Source organism: Hemiscyllium ocellatum, chromosome 20 (assembly GCF_020745735.1).
Source record: "Hemiscyllium ocellatum isolate sHemOce1 chromosome 20, sHemOce1.pat.X.cur, whole genome shotgun sequence".
NCBI lineage: Eukaryota > Metazoa > Chordata > Chondrichthyes > Orectolobiformes > Hemiscylliidae > Hemiscyllium > Hemiscyllium ocellatum.
The window spans coordinates 36,905,069-36,925,628 of NC_083420.1; the positions used below are offsets into that span (position 1 = coordinate 36,905,069).

General features: G+C 37.0%; 1 protein-coding gene across 3 annotated transcripts in view; it reads right to left on the reverse strand.

The window, feature by feature from the left end:
• Positions 1 to 20,462, reverse strand: part of LOC132825458 (E3 ubiquitin-protein ligase RBBP6-like) — a 30,199-nt gene extending 9,737 nt beyond the window's left edge. The window contains exons 1-4 of one of the 3 annotated variants that reach the window (XM_060840751.1): positions 19,119 to 20,462; positions 11,193 to 11,292; positions 6,501 to 6,537; positions 2,902 to 2,991 (exon numbers count right to left, since the gene is read on the reverse strand). In XM_060840751.1, coding sequence (XP_060696734.1) covers positions 2,902 to 2,991; positions 6,501 to 6,537; positions 11,193 to 11,292; positions 19,119 to 19,284 — 393 coding nt within the window. In that variant the 5' untranslated portion in view covers positions 19,285 to 20,462. Of the gene's footprint in view, positions 1 to 2,901; positions 2,992 to 6,062; positions 6,538 to 11,192; positions 11,293 to 19,118 lie in introns of those variants that run through there. The other 2 variants (XM_060840753.1, XM_060840752.1) reach the window with 2 other exon arrangements.
• Between the last annotated feature and the right edge of the window lie 98 nt (positions 20,463 to 20,560).

Consider the following 20,560-nt stretch of genomic DNA (forward strand, 5'->3'; position numbering starts at 1 on the left):
GACAAAAGTCTCGCTGAGCTGTACAAAGCTCCTAAGGGCAATCACTTTTCTACCAGTACCCAATATGTGCAAACTACTCAATGTGAATGGATACAACTGACTGGCTTGTAAAACTGCAGCCCATTAGTGTACTTTCATCTTTAATAAAAATTTAAAAAAAGATGAACTCAGCAAACAGGTATTAGCATATCTCAACTGTAAGAGTTCAATATCAATAAATTGAAATTTTGCACTGGCTGGCTAGCTGGCCATTTTCCTCACATCAAAACCATGTTCTTGTCTAAATACAGTACACACGTTTTTTCCTAAGAGAAGCATGAACGTAAACAGATACCCTAATGAGTAAATCTTCCATTTAAATTTGGAAACCTTGCTGTCATCAGAAAGAAAAAACTTGAAGCAACGTCAAAATCTATTTGTGGCCAAATTTAACTTGTGGCATACAAAAGTTGCTTTTACAATCATGCTTACAATACCAGTTTGACCATCTCCCAGGTCTCTAACAAAGCAGTCTGGTAGCAATCATTAAAAGTCAACAAGGTTGAAGCCATAATGATTTTTGCTCAAATTATCTATATAGCTACGAAATGGCCATGCAGAGAAAACTGCAAAGAAATGCCCTCCGTTACTAGCCCCACCCAAAGATATATCAAGCTTTATTTAATTAAAAAAAGATGGTTTACATTTTATGTATTTTTGCCTTTTTTGTTTAGTGCTACCAGTGAGTAGGCAGTACACAATCTATTTCTGCAGATGTGCAATGCTCAGGAGAACAAATTTAGACAACACGGCAGCTTCAGATAAAAGAAAACAGGTTTTCAGAACAGTCTGCTGAGCAACCTGAAGCAGTCATCAAAACAATCGCTCATTTCAAGAAATTGCTCAGTCAGAATAAGCCAAACAACAAATCTCAGCACAAAAGTGGGGAGAGTTTCAACAATAGTGACTCAAATAAAACATCAACTGGTGATCCAATTCAAACAGTTGGACATTTAAAAAAAATTCATTCTTTAGATGCTTTCGACAAGAACAGTTATATTGTTGTTGCTACAGCAACATTATCCTACACCTCAAACTTTGGTTGGCGCAGAAGATTAAGAATTCTCCTGCACTTTGATTCAAGATTGCTATCCATCCACCTTTTTATTACAAAGCAAATCAACAACTCCAGTAGAAAAAAAGTCTTGCTGAGCTATACAAAGCTGATACAGCACCCAAATGCAATCACTTTTCTACAAGCACCCATCATGTGCAAATTACTCAACGTGGATGATGGTTACAGTTGACTGGCCTGAAAAACTGCAATCCATTGGTGTATTTTCATTTTGATACTAAAAATGAAAATTCCTGGTAATTCATGGGCAGACTTATTAAAAATTCCACAAGATGGTCTAAATGCCATCATGTATTGTGGATATGGAATGCAATGACAAGAGAGCACTGACAGCTAGCATAAAATCTGATAAACAATGGCTCAACATAGATTAGATTGCCAAGTGCCAAAACAATTGGAGTTTGGACATCTTTTTCCAGTTGTCTAAAGTTTCCATTTCTAATGCTATCTAAAACTACACAAATCCATTTACAGTATATCTCAACATCAATCCAGTCACTTAATCATATGGATCAGTTTTGCCAGTTACATAGTCTTTATTTCAAATAGATGCCCATATAAGTAAGTTTCCTCCATCACAGCATGTAATGATTCACTGTTTTGCATACTCTATAATAATTGACTAGAATGGTTTTGTGCCCCAATTTAATCTTAAAGATCAATAATTAGGTAGACCTAATGCCAAACTTGAAAACTAGGTCTGTAATGTAAAACTTGAAAGACTGAAACCAAAGTTTTGGAATTGAATGACTTGGGATAAACGAAAAGAAATTGCAAAATTCTGTTCATAAAGTCTATGTACAAGATGTTTCTATTGAGATAAATGTAAAATATCTCAGTACTCAGCTAAGGCTGGATATTTTACTCACATGCTTGCCTTCATCACCCTATGATCAATACCATAAACATTACTTAATTACCCTTCAAACAACTTTTTTTCCTCAACTGCTGTGTACAAGCTGGATCTTGCAATTAACCATACATCACTGACTACAATAATTCATTGGAACAGAACACAGAAGCATGTGAAGTCATTATACAAATTCAAGTTATTTTTAGATTGAGGGGTTAAGAATCTTAAGGGAATTCACTGAAATTTAGAAGTTTCACATTGTATCGTCACTGAACAGTTAACAAGTTACAGATAATTAATCATTTCTAAACATGGAAACCTTCATACTCCAATAGTTTAACGTATGACAATAGCACCGCCATATATTAAAACATGAAAGCAACAGCTTTTGAATTAATGGCTGAGATGAGGGCTTTGTGCCCAACATTAATGGCTGACATGTCTGTCAGTCATATTAGTGTGGATAAAATATTAATTACAGGCAGAGTATCACCATAAAAATGGAACCCAGGGTATTCTTTTGTACCTCCTCACAGTACATGAGAAAGAAATCACAAACCAAACAGTAGCTTGGGACAGGTAACGTGATAACAAAATACTTCAAAACGCTAAAATAAAATACCTAGTTCCTGTCTCAAGTTAATTTCTACCATAACATTAAGAAAATGGAATATTCATGAATTTGTAGTTTCAGAAAGTAAAAAAGGCCTGAAGTTGGTAGGGCATAGCAATCAAAGTGAACAGTACATGAACAAAAGGTAATAAGGTTTAATAGTTGTATATATTATGAAGAAAATCAGGTTTTTAAATAGATCAGATTTTAAACAAGGATTTGAAAGCAATTCCTTTGAATGAAACTCAGCTTCCTCTCCTTTTGCATCAAATATCCCACTTTATACATTTGGTTATTCCATTACCACCACTAAACACTGACCTCGCTGAGCTTTCCCTGAAGTCTGGCAACTAGGTCTGTAACCTCTTTCTCTTGCCTTCCCCTGCTGCCTCCGTGAGCAAAAGGATAAAACTTGATAAAACAGAATGAAGGAAACTATGAATTCAAAAAACTGCAGAAAATGTGAACAGAGAAACAGATCAAGACAAAGTAGAAAACAGTGGCACAAATACATAGCAAATGAGGTGAACATTGCTGAGTGATGACTACTGAACATTACCACGGCAAATACTGATATATAAAAGCCAAGTAATGCCGGACATGTCTATAAATGAAAAAAAAAGTTAGAGCTTCCATCTTAGGGAAACAAACATACCATTTATACCTTACTGTTGAAAAGTACTAAAAAGTTAATTATTTACTGGTTAACTTTTCTTCAATACTGAGGATTTACTTTGCTTTATAAATTGCAACATGAATTTTAAACATGTTCCTTTGCAAGAAAAAAATGTCAAGTGCACCCAAGAAATTTGCTAATCGTGGTGAGGCAACAGCAAGATCATGGAAAAAAATTAACCTATAATGAAAGATTTCAACCCTTGTATAGATGCTGTCACCCTGATAGGTTAACCTAAGTATAAGAACTCCTCCAGTGCAAACTTGTCTCAATGGGCAATCTTTTCTTTCAAAAAATGCCTTTCTGTACATAAGGCTGAGGTCATCTTAGACTGTGGTAAACTTAATAAATAAGACTAATCTATACTTAGTTTAAATAATCTAATAAACATTTGAGCACCAAATTTCCACTTGGATCATAGGTGCACTCTCTCAATGCTGTAATCCTGTTTTCTCCGCACATTCTTTGCTGCCTTTCATATTCTTAAAAAAAACTGTTATATTCGCAACCCTTGTGGAACAGAATTCCAGAGTCACTACTCAGTGAAGAAATTCTTCCTCATCTCGGTTCGAAGTGGCCTACCCCATAACTCGAGGCTATGACTTTGGCACCTGGACATCCTGAAAAGGGGAAACATCCTCTCTGTATCTTGCCTGCCCAGTCACCTTAGAATTTTATATATTTCAATCAGATCTGTCTTCATCCTTCTTAACTTTAGTGATTACAGTGTGGACAAATAATTTGCTCCTTCTATCCCCCGTAGGAATGATGAACTGGAATCAAGAGGATTACTATTCTCTTCCTCAGTGATCCAAGCCAAACACTAGAGTGGCCTGCAACATGCTGTGTTCAATGCAGTAGGCTCAATGCTTCTTTCTGCGTCCTTTTTTACATTGCAACATTGTTAAAAGTTGAATAGTTGGTCTTTCAGCAAGATAGTTTGATGTTTAACTAGATTTTTCAGGTCTTGTCCATTGGATAAGACATGAAGCCCAGTCACTGATTTTCTCCATTGGTTCAAGAAAATGCTCAAGATTGCACAATACAATTGAATACAGGAAGAAGCCCTCTGAACTTAAAACATTCCTCCTCCAATCAATACAGAAAAAAAACTTTTGTTCATTTCTCTCAATATTTGTGGGATTTTGTTCAAAAAATGGCTGCAGCACTCTGATGGCTAACAACCAGGCCACTTTGAAACAAATTTTTGTGAAACACTTGCAGATTTGACAAGAGAAACAATATGCCAATATATTATTTGATATTATGAAGATGTATCAAGAACATACTTATCTTTTTATAACTGACACTATAACATTTTTTGTAGTGGAAAGACTGAGAAAACGGGGAGTGCATTTTTCAATTCATGCCCAAGCCGCAGGAAAACGAGCCCTTCATTTTTTTAATGGAGTCAGTGGACAAAGACCACTGAATGGATTATATTCTGCTTGTTTCTATAGCTCATAAGGTCTTGGCTTTCTGGATTTTAAAAATTTATGCATGCAGAAATTTAACAGCTTGGTTAATACCATAATTAGAGTAGAAAATGTAGTGCATCCACCAGTGGTTTACTCCACTAAACCAGAGAATGCTGAGAATTCTAAAATTCATATGAGCTCAGAAATCTCCGTGCAAGATGTATGGAACTTCAAGCATGGGTGCTATACATAGTACTGAGCTGTAAAAGTGTACAATGTATACAAGAAAAAAATTTGAAGTCCATCCATAAGTACTTAGACAGCTAAGAACATGGCATTTTATTTGATCTTACTTATTTCTTTGAAATTTACAGTGGATTTTAAACAAGATCGAAACAACTATAAAGCTTTCTTTGAAATCTTGTGTACTCGCTCTAAGTAAAGTAATGCACAGATAAAAACTTTTTTTACACAACCTAGAATTTACCTGGGCCGCAATCAAAGAACAACTTTTACTGCAAACTACACATGCACATGATTTAATCAAAATATAAGTTGGGCACTGGCTTTTGCAACAGCCCCTTTCAGGCTAAGTTGAAACGTTCAGGAATGCAGTCCCAAACCTCAAAAGTAATTCATGGGAATTAGCAAAATTTAATATCAAAAGATTGTAAACTATTTTTGAAATTTTAGAATTAAACTAAAGGCTTGGTTTGATTTTCAATTTTGACTGTTAATAGGTATAAGTTAAAGTACAATACGTTCACAATGTGCATCATAGGCAAAAACTATACAATGAGTTTATTTTAGGGATTTTATAAAAAGGCTCAAACAAAACAGGATTCAAATTTTACTTCACTGGTAACACAGACAGGCAAACCAGGCAGAATTAAGCTTAATTTTTTGAAGTCGGGGATATGTATGGTGTGCAAGTGACTAATCATGGTATGGTATTGTTTTATTGCCACTACAGACAAGAATATCAATTTAGTTTAAGTAACACCGCAAAAGCTGAATGACTTGAATGTATGTATTTGTAAAAGCTATGTAGCCAAAAGGCAAAACAAAAGAAGTCGAATATTTGTTACTGAATGATACTTGTCAAATTTTCTTTTGTTTGCTCTCAAAGTTCAAAGATGTGCTGTTACGAAAATAGAATTTTAAGAAATATAGTGTTAAAATTGTAATTCAACATCTGCTTGGTATTAAGTCGAAGAGTCTAATGTGGTTTTTTCCATGTGCCTTATCATAGTGTAAAGAAACCAGTTTCACCATTAAAAACATACCTATTAAATCATAAAAAAGTTGAGTGATACAATGTGAAATGGAAGATAATACACTTCAAACATTCTTTATTTGAATAAACAGAATGCACATAATAGCCTATACACATGTAGTACTAAAGACAGACATCACATGAACACTTTCATGTTCACCAAAGCAAACTGTTGAACCACAAACTCTGAAAATCATACACTGATCTGTACAACATCAAGTCATACAGAAATTAACTCGCATTTTCAATGTGAAATACAGTGCATTATTTTGCACCATCAGGTCACACATACAGATAATATGTGCAAATATGGGCAATTATTTCTAAATATTATCCATCAGTATTTTTAAATACTACGATTGCATTTTTGTAGGTATTACAGAACATACCCTGGTAAGATGCGCATCACGGCATATTTAAATTTACGTATTACTTGGAAAACTATTTTTAAAATAGTTAACATTGTCTAATGACTATTTCAAAATAGCAACTTAGATGTAAAATCAAGAAAAGAAAAAAAAGGTTCAGATTGTATTTTTGTTTTACATACTGCTTTCGATGCTCCACTTGCTGGTTCAGAACGATCTCTAGAAAGTAGAAAATGATGTTTCAGTCACGTGTTTTGAATTCATATGTTGAACATAAAATACACCTTTCACAACAAGATTAACAAAGAGAAAATATTTTCAATACAGAATATTCCTATTATGGATTCTCAACCAAAAATATCACCAGTGTGCTTCAAAAATAGTCAAAGATTAGTCATGAGAAAACAGTCGAATAGAATTTCAAAATTAGCAGTGTCGCAACTAGAATAATGCCGCTAGAATCAATCCTCACTACAGTCGAATAGAATTTGAAAATTAGCAGCGTCACAACTAGAATAATGCCGCTAGAATCAAGCTAATGTTACCAACATTGAAAATTCCAATTTAAACAACAGGATGACCAACGTGCCGAACTGCTATGAGGAACAGAAACAATTCACAGGAATTAATTTTTTTTTTAAGATTAAATTATTTAGAGTGTAGAAACAGGCCCTTCAGTCCAACAAGTCCACACCAACCAGCCGAAGCACAACCCACCCAGACCGATTACCCTACACCTAACACTACGGACAATTTAGCATGGCCAATTCACATAACCCGCACATTTTTGGACTGTAGGAGGAAACCGGAGCGCCCAGAGGAAGCCAACGCAGACATGGGGAGAATATGCAAACTCCACAGAGTCAGTTGTGAGGCAGGAATTGAACCTGGGTCTCTGGTGCTGTGAGGCAGCAGTGCTAACCACTGTGCCACCCACAAGCTTTGTAACACAAACTTTTAACAAAGGCAAAAAAACATTTCTAACATACCTTTGTGCAATTTTAACTATACCCCTCAGAAACTCCAAATATACATACTTATTCATGATAGAGACAAGAGACAGCCTGTTCAACACATCAAGCAATGTTGAAAATATCAGCAAGGTATGGAAGAACAGAAGTCTAGATTTCAAAATTTGGTTAAATTGTCTGTTAATTGCTTTCGGATTTTAGCAACAGTTGCAATACAGTCTGTCAAGTGATTGTCTTTTGTCATTTTGATAGTTTGTCCAGTGGGCCTCGGTCTTTTCTGGTAACAGAGAACCATACAGCGACATTTCCAATTCACAGGTGCTGATATTACTGGCTACCCTGCACTTACTGCTTTGCAACAAACTGTAATTCAAACAGAGAACTTTTGTCAAGTAGTCTTAAAGACGCTCAGTACCACAGTCTGAAAGTATCTCCCTTACTACTTTGCAAAGCAAACATGTTTTGCTTAGCTAAAATAAAATGTGTACCATGTGATTTTTCCAAGTTGCAAAACTCTCCTGGTATTTTAACAACAAAGCTGCACAAACTGCAGTCTGGTTAAGGAAAATTATGTGGCCCCTGATATCATAAAACTTACATTTCAAAAATATACTGATTCATTCAGTGAGCAAAAATAAGGTCAATGATCATGCTTGCCTTATCTACCCTATTGGGTGAAGGCATCTGTAAAGTGGCGGACAGGTTGTATATATTACAGACACACAACATTCTGAATACAAGTACAGTAGTTTTGAAGTTAAATGCCAATAAAATTTATCACTTAGTGAACTAACAACAGATCTCTACACAAGAGGATAGTTAATGCAATGCACTTATGTGGACTGATGGAGACAACACAAACTCGAAATTCTGGTCTACTTCAAAATAATAAGACTTTTTTTTCTAGAACTACCAATTTCATATTCACTTACTCAAGCAAGATGTCAGACAACTGAATCCAAACCAACATGCTTGAAATAAATAAAACAAATTTGAAAACTAGAGGCTGACACTAAACTAGCACTGAGTGTCACCATCTTATTCCACTAAAGGCTTGTAACCATGGTATCTTGAAGAGCAAGAAATACCCTGCATTGCCAAAATCTCATCTTTATTCAATAACAGATCAATTATTAGTCAATTTTATTGCTGTTTGTATGACCTTGCTCAGCACACACTTACCACAGCAGGTCAAACATATTACACCAATTTAAAACAATGTGTTGCAATGTATTTAAAAATGATAGGGTGCCTGAGAGATTGCATGCCCTTTTCAGTTACCATATATACAGTCAACTCGATTCAAAAATCGCTTAATTACCCAAATTTACATTTTGATTACTAATGCGCACTCTGCTTTGGTATGTACACAATTTAATTCTGAATATAAAACTTTGTTAATTGAAAATTAAATATTGAAGACCAAAAATATTTAGTGTAACATTTGCTAGGCAATTCCTATGAAGGCATTACTCAATTGTGCAAGAAAAATATTAATTTTTGAGTTAGTGACTTTGTAAAATGGAGTATTGCCAGCATTTCATTTGTTTAGATTTCTAGCATATGCAGTATTTTGCTCTCCTTAAATGAAATCCAGATTCAGATTCAACGACATCCTTTCAACAACACCCTTTCAACAACACTGGCTTTTCTCCCCCATTTTTACATTTAGAAGAATTTTTTTGACACGTTCTTTCTACTCAGTTTTAGGTTTACTATTTCAGCATTCTCGAGAAATTGACAGATCTGTCAGGTTGTAACTAAATTAAGCCAAAAGTCCAAGAAACTAAAACACATCAAAAGAAATGGAGCTTCTGCTGTCTTGCACAGGAATATGACAAAGGTTTAGCCATAAGCAAAAGAACAGTTCATCTGCACTTGCTACAGGACCACTCTATCCAACACATCCATGTTGGGGTTTATGCTCCACACAAGCCTCCTTTAAATTTCTTACCTCACACCATCAATAAGTCCTTGTATGTCTTACTTCCTCAATTTGATATACAATGTGGCAGTTATGGGATCTATGCCTTCTGTCTAACTACTTGCAAAGTTTTACATTCCTATTACTATGGGTAAAATGGTTTCTCCAGAATTGCTCAATGGATTCACAAATAATTACTGCTAAAACACCAAGCTCTGCACCCACCACAAATACTTGCAATACGTCTACCTTTACACATCCCCACATAACTTTAATATCTTCTACCAGGTCATCTCCTCCAGTATCCCATCCTGTTTAATGTTCACTAATAGTAATTCAAACTTCTGCTTCTCAGTGTTATCCCTCTAAAAATGTATCCCAGTACTCAATGTCTTGTTTACTTCTTTAGTGGTTAGCACTGCTGCCTCACAGCGCCTGAGACCCGGGTTCAATTCCCGACTCAGGCGACTGACTGTGTGGAGTTTGCACGTTCTCCCCGTGTCTGTGTGGGTTTCCTCCGGGTGCTCCGGTTTCCTCTCAGTCCAAAGATGTGCGGGTCAGGTGAATTGGCTATGCTAAATTGCCCGTAGTGTTAGGTAAGGGGTAAATGTAGGAGTATGGGTGGGTTGTGCTTCGGCGGGTCGGTGTGGACTTGTTGGGCCGAAGGGCCTGTATCCACACTAAGTAATCCAATCTAATGTAATCTAATCTTAACATGTGCAACTGTATCCCTAAATGCTTTATTCCAATAATCCATTTCAACATTTTTGACAACTTTTTTTTTATATTTCCTACCAAAACATCCAGTTCTGAAGGATCACTGAACTTGAAATGTCAACTGATTTCTCCCCAGACGCTGCCAAACCTAAAATTTTCCAGCAACTTGTTTTTGAGCCAACTCAAATAGCCTTCCTATCCTTGTATTTGCAACACAGTAAAATTAAAACAATGGTCCAATCAGCAAATATCCATGTTATTTTTTTACCAAACAAGCTACTGCTCACAGTTCAAAGGTCACTTTCTGCTTTTATCATTTTTGGTTTGGAGCAAAGGTCTGAATACTTGAGTCTGCTTAAATAAGATTTCAAAAGAGAATGCAAACATATACGTAACAGGTGCAAATAACATCCGACTTATGTTTGCAGATCCAAAATTAAATACAAGTGTATTCGATTAGGGATGTCAGAGAACATGACCGTTATCAGCCCCATAGATTTGTAAATGTATTTTATTAGAGCATCAAGCTTCTTATTTTGCAAAGATAGACAAATCCTAAATAGCAATATCCACACTAGCTTACACCTGCAGGTTGAAACATATACAAATTAATACTAATGTACATTTATGATCTATGCATTGGCCTAAACTGTGCATAAAACCAAAATAACGAACACTACTTTTAAGTTGGACGCACATGTTTATTAGCAACACATCATAACTTCAGACTTGGGTGAGAGTCTTAATTGATCGAAGTGTCAAGATTGAAATAATCAACTCAATCTGCCTTAGATTGCTCAGATAAGTTTGAGTACAGCAATGACAAAAGGGCAAAAACAATGCAATCAGCTTTCATTCTGTCATGTTCACATAAGATGCCTGATCATAAAGAATTATTAAATGCAGTACATCAGTTACCCTTCTATATTTGTCTGTTTGGTGCAGATGATACGATTAGAGTGAAGTGAGCAATCACCATCTTTTGTGACTGCAGTTTAGATAGCATGTGGTTTCATTTTGTCTTTACAACATGTGAAAATTCACAAATCAAATATTTGATACAAAACACAGATGTGGAGGACACCAGAATGCATCAACCTTACTTACTAAAGCCTTTATTGCTGTCATTAACACTTGTAATGTGAAATCAAGGACTGCTGAATGCATCTCTGGTTAAAACTACAATCACTGTAACTTAAAAATTCTTACTCCCCAAAACAAATACAAAATTCATTTTACACTTAAAAATTTCAGATACTTACATGACAAATGTTTTGCCAGCAGATTTCACACCTCCAATTGGAATCCTTTTTATAATCACAGATGAATTCTTGGGGATTAAAGCATTATCGTCTGTATATTCTGTTAAGAGTTAAAGTAAGCATTAATTTACAGGTGTCAGATACAAGTACCTCTCAGTCACTAGAAATATTTTGTACAACTGCAGAATGCATGTCAAATTCATTCAAGTGCTTTAATAATGTCAAAACTATATGGGTCAGACATAGTCTTCTTTCAGATTAACCTTTAAACAGAGAAAGCAACATTGAAGATTTGATCGATGAGCTAAAACCACCTCATGAACAGTATTTTCTTTATCAGCTGTATCAACTCTAATATTTGTTGAACAAGGAACACTTTCATTATTTACAGCTCTGATGACTAGTTTTAATACTGCAACATGTGAACTGGCAAAACTTCTGTGCAAAAGGAATAAAATACTCACCCCCAATGGGAAAAGCCTCATGACACATGCACCCAGATCATAGTACAATTTCCCCAAACTCTCTGGCTCATTTGTACATTGAAAATGATGTAAATAGCTTTCAAATCTTTAATCAAATCGATCTTTATATTGACATTCTTACATTTAATGCTTAATATTTAACAACCTACATACCAATAAACCACAAAAAAGTCTGAACCTCTCAGTGAAGAGTAAAATGCTGATACAATTGCCATTTTATAGATTTTTATAACTCTCAAAGTGACCAGCTTAAATTATAAAATTGTATATGGTGTAGCATATGAGGTTGTATGACACTTTTCTTAATTGCGTATTTTAACTTCTGGATTCTTGAAAATGCATTTTCTGGAATATTCTTTAATGCTTCCAGATGACATGCCCAATGACATGATAATCTGGCAAAATTTAATCTTCAAATGACTTGTGATATCACAAGCCAAATAAATGTTATAATTAAAGTGCGCAATTTTCAAAACTTATTGAATTTCTTCTGATTTACTGTGTCAGCACACGATTTATTTTATTAGTTAACCTGGTATAAGACACATACGTCAAAAGTGTGCAAGAAAATTGGAATGTAACATGGAATGTAACAATGCTGTTTTGATAGACATTGCAAATCAAGGTGTTTCTCATAGCTGTTTCGAGGTCAGATTGATGTAGATTTAAAATAAATAATCTTTCCCAAGGTGATTTTAAAAAAATCACACCAATTTCTGATTGATGGGTCAGCTCCCTAAACACATTTTCCTTCTCCGCCAAACCTGAATTCTACTGCTTCAACTTCCTTGATTTGAGTACTCATTTTTAAATGGCATGGTGGCTCAGTGGTTAGCACTGCTGCCTCATAGCACCAGGGACCCTGATTCAATTCCGGCCTCGGGCAACTGTCTTGTGTGGAGTATGCACATTCTCCACATGTCTGTGTGGGTGCTCTGGTTTCCTACCACAATCCAAAGAGGTTAGGTGAACTGGCTATACTACATTGCCCAGAGAGTTCAGGAATGCTAGGTGTATTAATCAGGGGTAAAAGTAACATGGTCCGGGAATGGGTCCAGATGGGTTACTCTTCGGAGGGCCGGCATGGACTTGTTGGGTCAAATGACCTGTTTCCACATTGTAGAGAGTCTGTGAACACTGTTCATTATTATATTTGGATTTTTTTTTCCATTGTGCAGAGAAGTCCCAATCAGTCTATGATTCAATCTGCATTAGAGCATGATAATATCCTGGTGATGATTAATAATTTATCACTTGCTTTTCTTACTAGCATCTGCATCAAATTACTTTGGAATTCATCTCAACAAAACATGCTCTTCCTCGAAATTCATTGTAATCCCACTGCCCCCGAATCTCTCCCTTCCTATAAACTCCCCAGTTCTATTTATGCTTTGGACCGGGGAAGTGAGGTCATTTGCAAATTATTCAAGACCAGTTCCAATCACTCCTTGTAACCTTACCACCTATATATCCTTCCCATGGTGTCAGCCATTTTTCGAGTGAGCTGGGGTGAAAAAAAAACTACCAATTATCTCAGTTCATTTAAGATTGTACTTCAAAAATCCTAGCCAGTTAATGTTTGTCCTGCCATGCCAAAATACTTGTGCAACTACAAATCAGTTCAAACACATCTTTAATTCAACCTACGAAGTTCAATTTGCCATCAAACCCATTCACATCTTACACTGGCAGCTTCCCATTGTGTAGTCTACTCCTAGTCAGTGTAGATTTGAGAGGTTGTGGCAAACGGTTTAATCATTGATCACTAACTTGCTGTACTATGTAAAGTACAATTTTCTCAACTACCAAGATAAGTCACTATTTTTGGATTATTGTCCTGGAACTCAAAAATAGTTCCCCCGCTTCTTTTCTTGGACAGCAAAGTGACCAATCTTAAGGTCCTGTACCGAACCCAGTAATGTTGACCTTTAATGTGAAAGGAGCTTATTGATTTCTTCGCTCCCAATGTTAAGAACAAACAACTAAAAGACTTTTGTTCTAGTAGCCCACCAGATTAAACTGAACATCTTCCAATGACCTCCATTTGAAGCCACGAATTTGCTTTTTGCCACTCTCCTTCACGCCACCCTTGCAACTTCTTGAAGCTAATCTTGACTTCTTGCACCATCTATCCTACACTACTAAACTGGTGACCACTCAATGTTCACTGCTGATGCCCCTCTATTCTTATCAGCTGCAACCTCCCCCAAAAAACTAAAACCTTGACATGCCTTGCTCTTGTAAACTTCTGCCATATTTCCAACCTCAAGATCCTCAGCAAAAGTCCTTGAGGAAAGGATCATTTTGCATACCCATGTGGGTATCACTTAAAAGGTTAGATCATATAGGTTTTGACCCAGAGGGCAAAGATGGGAGGAGTGAAAGAAGGGGAAGCTTAGGGCACAGAACAGCCATAATCTTACTGAGCAGCATCAGAGGCTACAAGGTCAACTGCCCATTTCTGCTCCAAATTTCCCATATGTTTCCACAACTATCATTGAATTCCTCATTGAGTGCCAAACAACTCTCAAAGTATCAAAACAGCATCTTAAGCAATTTGGATATGGTTTAACTTAAACTTCCTTACCAGTCTGCAACCGTTGACAGTTGACCATTCCACTTTCGAGTTGGGTGGAATCACATTTGACAGGTTCCACTCTTAACTACCCAGTTACAGAGAATCATCATCTTCGCAATGTCAGATCTGATACTCCCCCAACTCTTTCTTCTTGACTCTCCTGCATATCTCACCTAGTCGGTCTCTTGGCAACTAAGACTGTGCCAGTTACACAATTACAATGAGTTAAGTTAGAGCTGCTTGTTGTCAGTTGCTTTACTTTCTCTAAACAGAGTGCATGTTCTCAACATAAAAATGACAGCTGCAATGGATCTGCACATACACATTTGCACCAGTGACAAGCCACCGTGATAATATTTTAAAACTAGTTGCAAGATCTGGGAAAATACCAAAACAATCATCAGTTTAAATTTATTTGCCAAGAGAGCCCCTGATTTCATTGAAATTTGAGGGGTAACATCACCTGTCACTTTAAAGGCTGGGTTCGACAAGTATTTGATCCTCAATGTAGTCAGAGTCCAAGGGAGAGTTGAATAAAGAGACAAAAGCTAAGGCCACAGCGCTATGAGCCATAGTCTTAAAGAATAGTGAGACAATACCTGTAGAGAGACCAGGCTATTTAATAGTCACCATAAAATATCAGTTTGCAAATAAATTTATAGAAAGTTGAAGTGTTTTCTAAGCACTTACTCCTAGTTTAAGATTTAATCTAAAAATTGTTGCAGTCTGCTTATTTGTTTCCTATTTAGAATTAAATTTGGTGCAACAACATGGGTACCTGGCCAGTCAGGTATAATGTTCATTTGCAGATAGCAATGCTCCACCTCGTGCCAGCGCTGTCCATAATTGCTACCTTTCTATAAACTGTCAAGACTCCAAACATTTAGATATCCAACACTGAATATTAGGAAGATCAAAATCATCTGCACAAATGCCGTTTCCTATCAACTTGACCCTGCTGGCAACTGGCAGTGCCCAAGCTAGACAGTTATCAATAAATAGTTGCACCATTTACGATCCCAACATGAACTTCTGACATGACCCTGCCAACACCATGACTACATTTCCACTTGTGTTACATTGCCTGTCTCTGTTAAGGCACTCAGCTATGCCTTTGTTACCTGTGATTATTACACTGCAATCTAGGCCATCTCCCAACTTCCATAATCTTCATGTTGCTAATAGTCTTGTACCTTTCACCAAGTTCCATTCTGGTGCAACCCAAGCTCTATAATAGTCTATAGTCTTTGGTTAAAAAATACTGATAGCAGTAATACCTAATTTTAAAATTCCTCATACTTAATCCTCAATTCTAGTATCTTAAAAACCAAATTTAAAATGCTCATTTCTGGCATGCCTCCAGTTACCAAGACCCCAGTCGAAATACCCTCAAATTTTTTTCCTCCTTTCCTGCTTTAGATGCTGCTCAAAGCCAACCTCTGATCACTGTCTTAATATTTCCTTTGGTGGTTTGGTGTCAAATTTTGTTTGCTAAGAATTGGTGAAGAAGCACCTTGGGATATTTTATAGTAGAGTACGTTAAAAAGGTGTAATTAAAAAGGTTTAGATTAGTTTGTATGTATGATCCATAGACACACACTTGTCTGGTTTGTTATTTCACTTATTCCTTCATTTCTCCCAAACAACCCAAAGGGAAATATGCCTTTTTATTTTGACACAACTACCTTACTGGCTACTTAAATGAAACCAATTTAAAAAATACACAGGGAAGGGAGAGCTGTAGGATACTCTCCTATATTAGCAGCCATTAATACTGTACAACCACTCCATCTTATAAATCTACAGGAGACTAAAGGAACAAGAAAACAATTACACGACAGGTGAACAGTAAAGAAGAAACTGAAACATGCAATAAATAAAAATATGCTTTTCTGATCCCGATTTATAATTAAAAATCTGATGGTGAGGATTGTAAAGAGACAGATAAAGTTCTATGGTGACAAATAATATTGGACAAACGATTAAAAGTACTCTCCATATTTAAAACCTGTCAGAACAAAATCATGTCCACTATCATTTTGTGGCATGTACCCAGATTGATTCAAGCTTGAATCAATCACACAGGGTATCAAGTAGAGTCTTTAAGGAGCTCAAGTTCACAATAATGTCTCCCACAGCAACCAATTTGCCTCCAACTGAAACTGGATGATTTAAAACAATCTGCACAAATCACTGAAGATCAACATGCAAAGTCTTAAAAAATTAAATGGTTTTGAAATTGTTTACCAATATTTAGCTGGTTCAATGTCCTGCATCATAGTTTATTCCATCAGACTGGAGTTTAACCAGGACACATGCAAGCTGCTTACTAATCTTGCTCAGAAGCATCTTCAATGGCAGCATATACACCAGAAAAAAAAGTGATTGTAGACAGCTAGTACAAAGAATGACTTACAAATCAGAATGGCTTATACATACTACTGTACAACATCTCAAGGTGCTTCAATGCAGTAAAATCAAATAAAATTTGACAACGGTTTCATGAGACATAGGTTTAACGAATTTCAAGAATCAAAGATGGGGAAAGAGGCCCAGTACAGAGCCCCAAAAGTATGGTCACCGGAGGGTGAAAAAGTGCAAGATGCATGACAGGCCACAATTCATAGTCTGAAAATGTTAGAGATAAGGTGGAGAGACACCATTGAGAGATTTAAATAACAAAATTGGAATTTTAAAGTACAAATGTTAATGGATTGGAGGCTAACACATCAGCAATTGTTGATGCATGAATGGCTCTTCGTGTACTTTGAATAAGGGCATCAAAGCTTAGGGCAAACTTAAGTTTATGGAGACAGTGATGGGAGGATGACCAATCAATAGGACAGGGGCAAATTTAGGAACTGGCTGCTTCCACCATATACACTGGCCAATTTTTGACAAATGAAACCAGTAGCGTGAAAATTCTAATTTATGTGAAATATAATGATTTGCCTTCCAGACATTCAGCAGGGGTAACTGATCTTGCAGGAAATGATGTCAACAAGCAGTCTGATAACAAGACCAGGACAGATGAGATGTCAAAATGGGCACTGTGAGGGAGATACTGGTTTTGTCAGCACACACATGGAAACTAATATTGTGCCACAGATGATGTTATGCTAATATTACAACAGAGACTACACTTCTAGATCCTGTCAGACTCAACACAACATGAGAAATTTTTGTAGAACATTCAATGGCTATGGCTACATTGGTAAAAGTGGAACTAAACAAGGGTAATCTAAATTACCTGGACCACTGAAGCAAAATTATAGAGTCATAAAGTGGTACTGCATGGAAACAGATCCTTCAGTCCAACTAGTCCATTCCAACCAGATATTCTAAATTAATCAAGCCCCATTTGCCAGCATTTGGCCCATTCCTATTCATATATCCATCCAGAAGCATTTTAAATGTCACTGTATCAGCCTCCACCCCTTCCTCTGGCAGCTCATTCCATGCACACATCACCCGCTGTGAGAAAAAGTTGCCCCTTAGATCCCTTATAAGTCTTTATCCTCTCACCTTAAACTTATGCCCTCTACTTTTTAAAAACTTGGCCATTCACCCTATCCATGCCCCTCATGACTTCATAAATTTCTAGGTCACTCATTAGCCTCCAACTTTCCAGGGAGGATAGTCCCAGCCTATTCAGCTCTCCCGAAAGCTCAAACCCTCCAACCCTAGCAACGTACTTATAAATCTTGTCTGCACTGTCAAGTTTAACAACATCTTTCCTACAGCAGGGAGACCAGAACTGGGCAATATTCCAAATGTGGCCTAACTAATGTCCTGTACATCTGCAAATGACATCTCAACTCCTAAGCAAGGTGTACCAAACACTGTCTTCACTACCCTGTCTTATTGACTCAACCTTCAAGGATTAGGAGATTGCCTTGGTTAACTAGTAAATGCTGCGGGGGGGGGGTCAAAAGCAAAAAGTGCAGCATCGCCACAGCGATTGGTATTTCTGACTTATAGCAAAAAACTATAGAAATCAAAAATTGCAAAATTTGTCATTGAGATATTAGATCCAAATCTCTGTCATTCAACAACTTGTAACAAACTTCAGTAAAATGACAGCATGTTTGACCTAGAATAGTGAGGCCATACACACATTCTCTTCTTCCAAGATGACAGAATTTTCGCTGTTGAGATCAATCATTCCAATAACTATCTTAAAAATGCAGCAAATCAATTCACAGACGACTTATGTCTTTAAAACAAGTCAATTTCCAACACATTTACAAATGCATTGGTATATCACAACTATACGCCACGCAAAAATTAATCTCGAATCAATTATCAGTGCAGCCATCCATTTTTAAAACTGATGTGTCTAAGATAATTCCAGCTGCATGCGAGAACATGAACAAGATTCCAACTAATTGCTACTTTATGCGCCACCAGTGCCTTCAGACCGTCAGTCTAAATGGCAGTCTTCGAGCCGGCGCAGCTGACAAGGGTAGATGACCTCCAAGGAACATTAATTGAAAATTAAACTATTACATGATTGCTTTCTAAATGTGTCTCCGGAGGGCGAAAGGAGAGTTTGTAGATGACAAAGGACAAGGAATGCATTTTACTTCCGGGGGTCGCGGATGTAGATGCCGCCGTTGACTTAAAAATTCACTATAAAACTGCAGCGAAAATTAAACTGATTATGCTGGAAAAGTTACGTCGTAACCGGGTTTAATGCGTCTGATTTTGTTTGTCTCAACGTATAAGATGTGCTTACGAATTCAGACCATTCCAGCAAACATACGCCATTTTGTCTAGCATACAAGATAGAAGCAACACTGAACAAAAGGACAGAGAAGTAAACATTATTTAAATGCAAATAAGTGGTTGGGATTAATTTACCTTCCTTAGTTTGTGCGTTGGTGATCTGTAAATCGCAATCTGCCGCCTTCAGCTTCTCTCTGGCCATGATCGTCTTCTTTAGATCACTCAAAGAAATATGAAGCCCATCGAAAGTGACCGTGTCATAGTTCAGTTTAGAAGAAAATTTGTAATGTACACACGACATTTTTGTTTTTTTTGAATGGGACAAGCCTTACCCACAAAAAAGTTTTACCCTTTTACCACTGCAAAACACAAAAACAAAAAAGTCCTCTTTTTCACAATTTAATATTTGAAATTCAAGTATTTAGACTTTGTTGTATTTAAGCAAGTTTATAAAAAACACTATACTGGATGGTAAAGTCAGGAAATAACTGGCTTTCAAATGCACATTGCACAAAATTAAATACTAGCTGTTTTACTCACTAATAAACCGGATAGTTCAAAAGTCAATGGTATAGTTTAAATGTCCAAGAAACTGTACGAAGTCCAAAGGATTTATTTCCCAAGGTAAAGAGTTCAAAAATATTCAGTTTATTTTCCCTCTTCCTTTTAATTACAAAGCCGCAATGCAGTATGTCTCGGCACAGTTTTTTTTAAACTAAAAGGAATCGGATCCACATTTGTTTCTTGACTTCCTTCCTTCGGAAAATCCTGTTCCAACGATCTCGCCCACAAATACGGTCTTCGGTAGCAGCTCTAAATGTCGTTTATTTTTTAGCTAAGATTGAGAGGGAGTTTGTTTTTAAAACGAAAAAGGTCACTCGTATTAGTGGTGGAGTAAAAATATACACAACACACACAAGGCCCTAGTACCAACAGAGCTGCGCCTCTTTTTCCTCGGCAATACTCCTCAGGAGCAAGTGTGATCCACGACTTTTGCTCGAATAGCTGAGGGATTAAATGGGAAATAAATGGGATAGGATGCGAGGACTGGGGAGGTGGGGGGTTGGGAGAAGGAGGTGGGGGGTTGGGAGAAAGAGGTGGGGGAAGGGGAGAGAAAGAGGTGGGGGAAGGGGAGGGAAGGAGGTGAGGGAAGGGGCGACGAAAATGCAGGAACGCAGAATCAGCGCTCCGGACAGACGGCACAGTAGACAGGCCGGTTTCCTGGCAGGTGGCTTCCTAGGCTCAGCTCGAATCGATAGGCCCGTCAGCGTTTCTCAGATACATTTTCGCACTGCAGCTTTCTAACACTCAGTCATCACTACACCTCATTATAAACCACACTAGAAAAAATAATAAATAACCACTCAAGTTATAAAGTGATGCATAAGGACGGCACTAATGTCAAATCTGAGGCAGATCCCACAAATTCAAACCGACACCACCTCTCAGCCACAACAATGGCGCCTCCAACGCAAAAACGCCAGGGGTCTCCTACAACTAGGAGCAGGGGCAACGATGTCACAATCACCGCGAGAGTGTATTCAGGTTGCGGAAGTGACGCACATCTCCTGTCAATC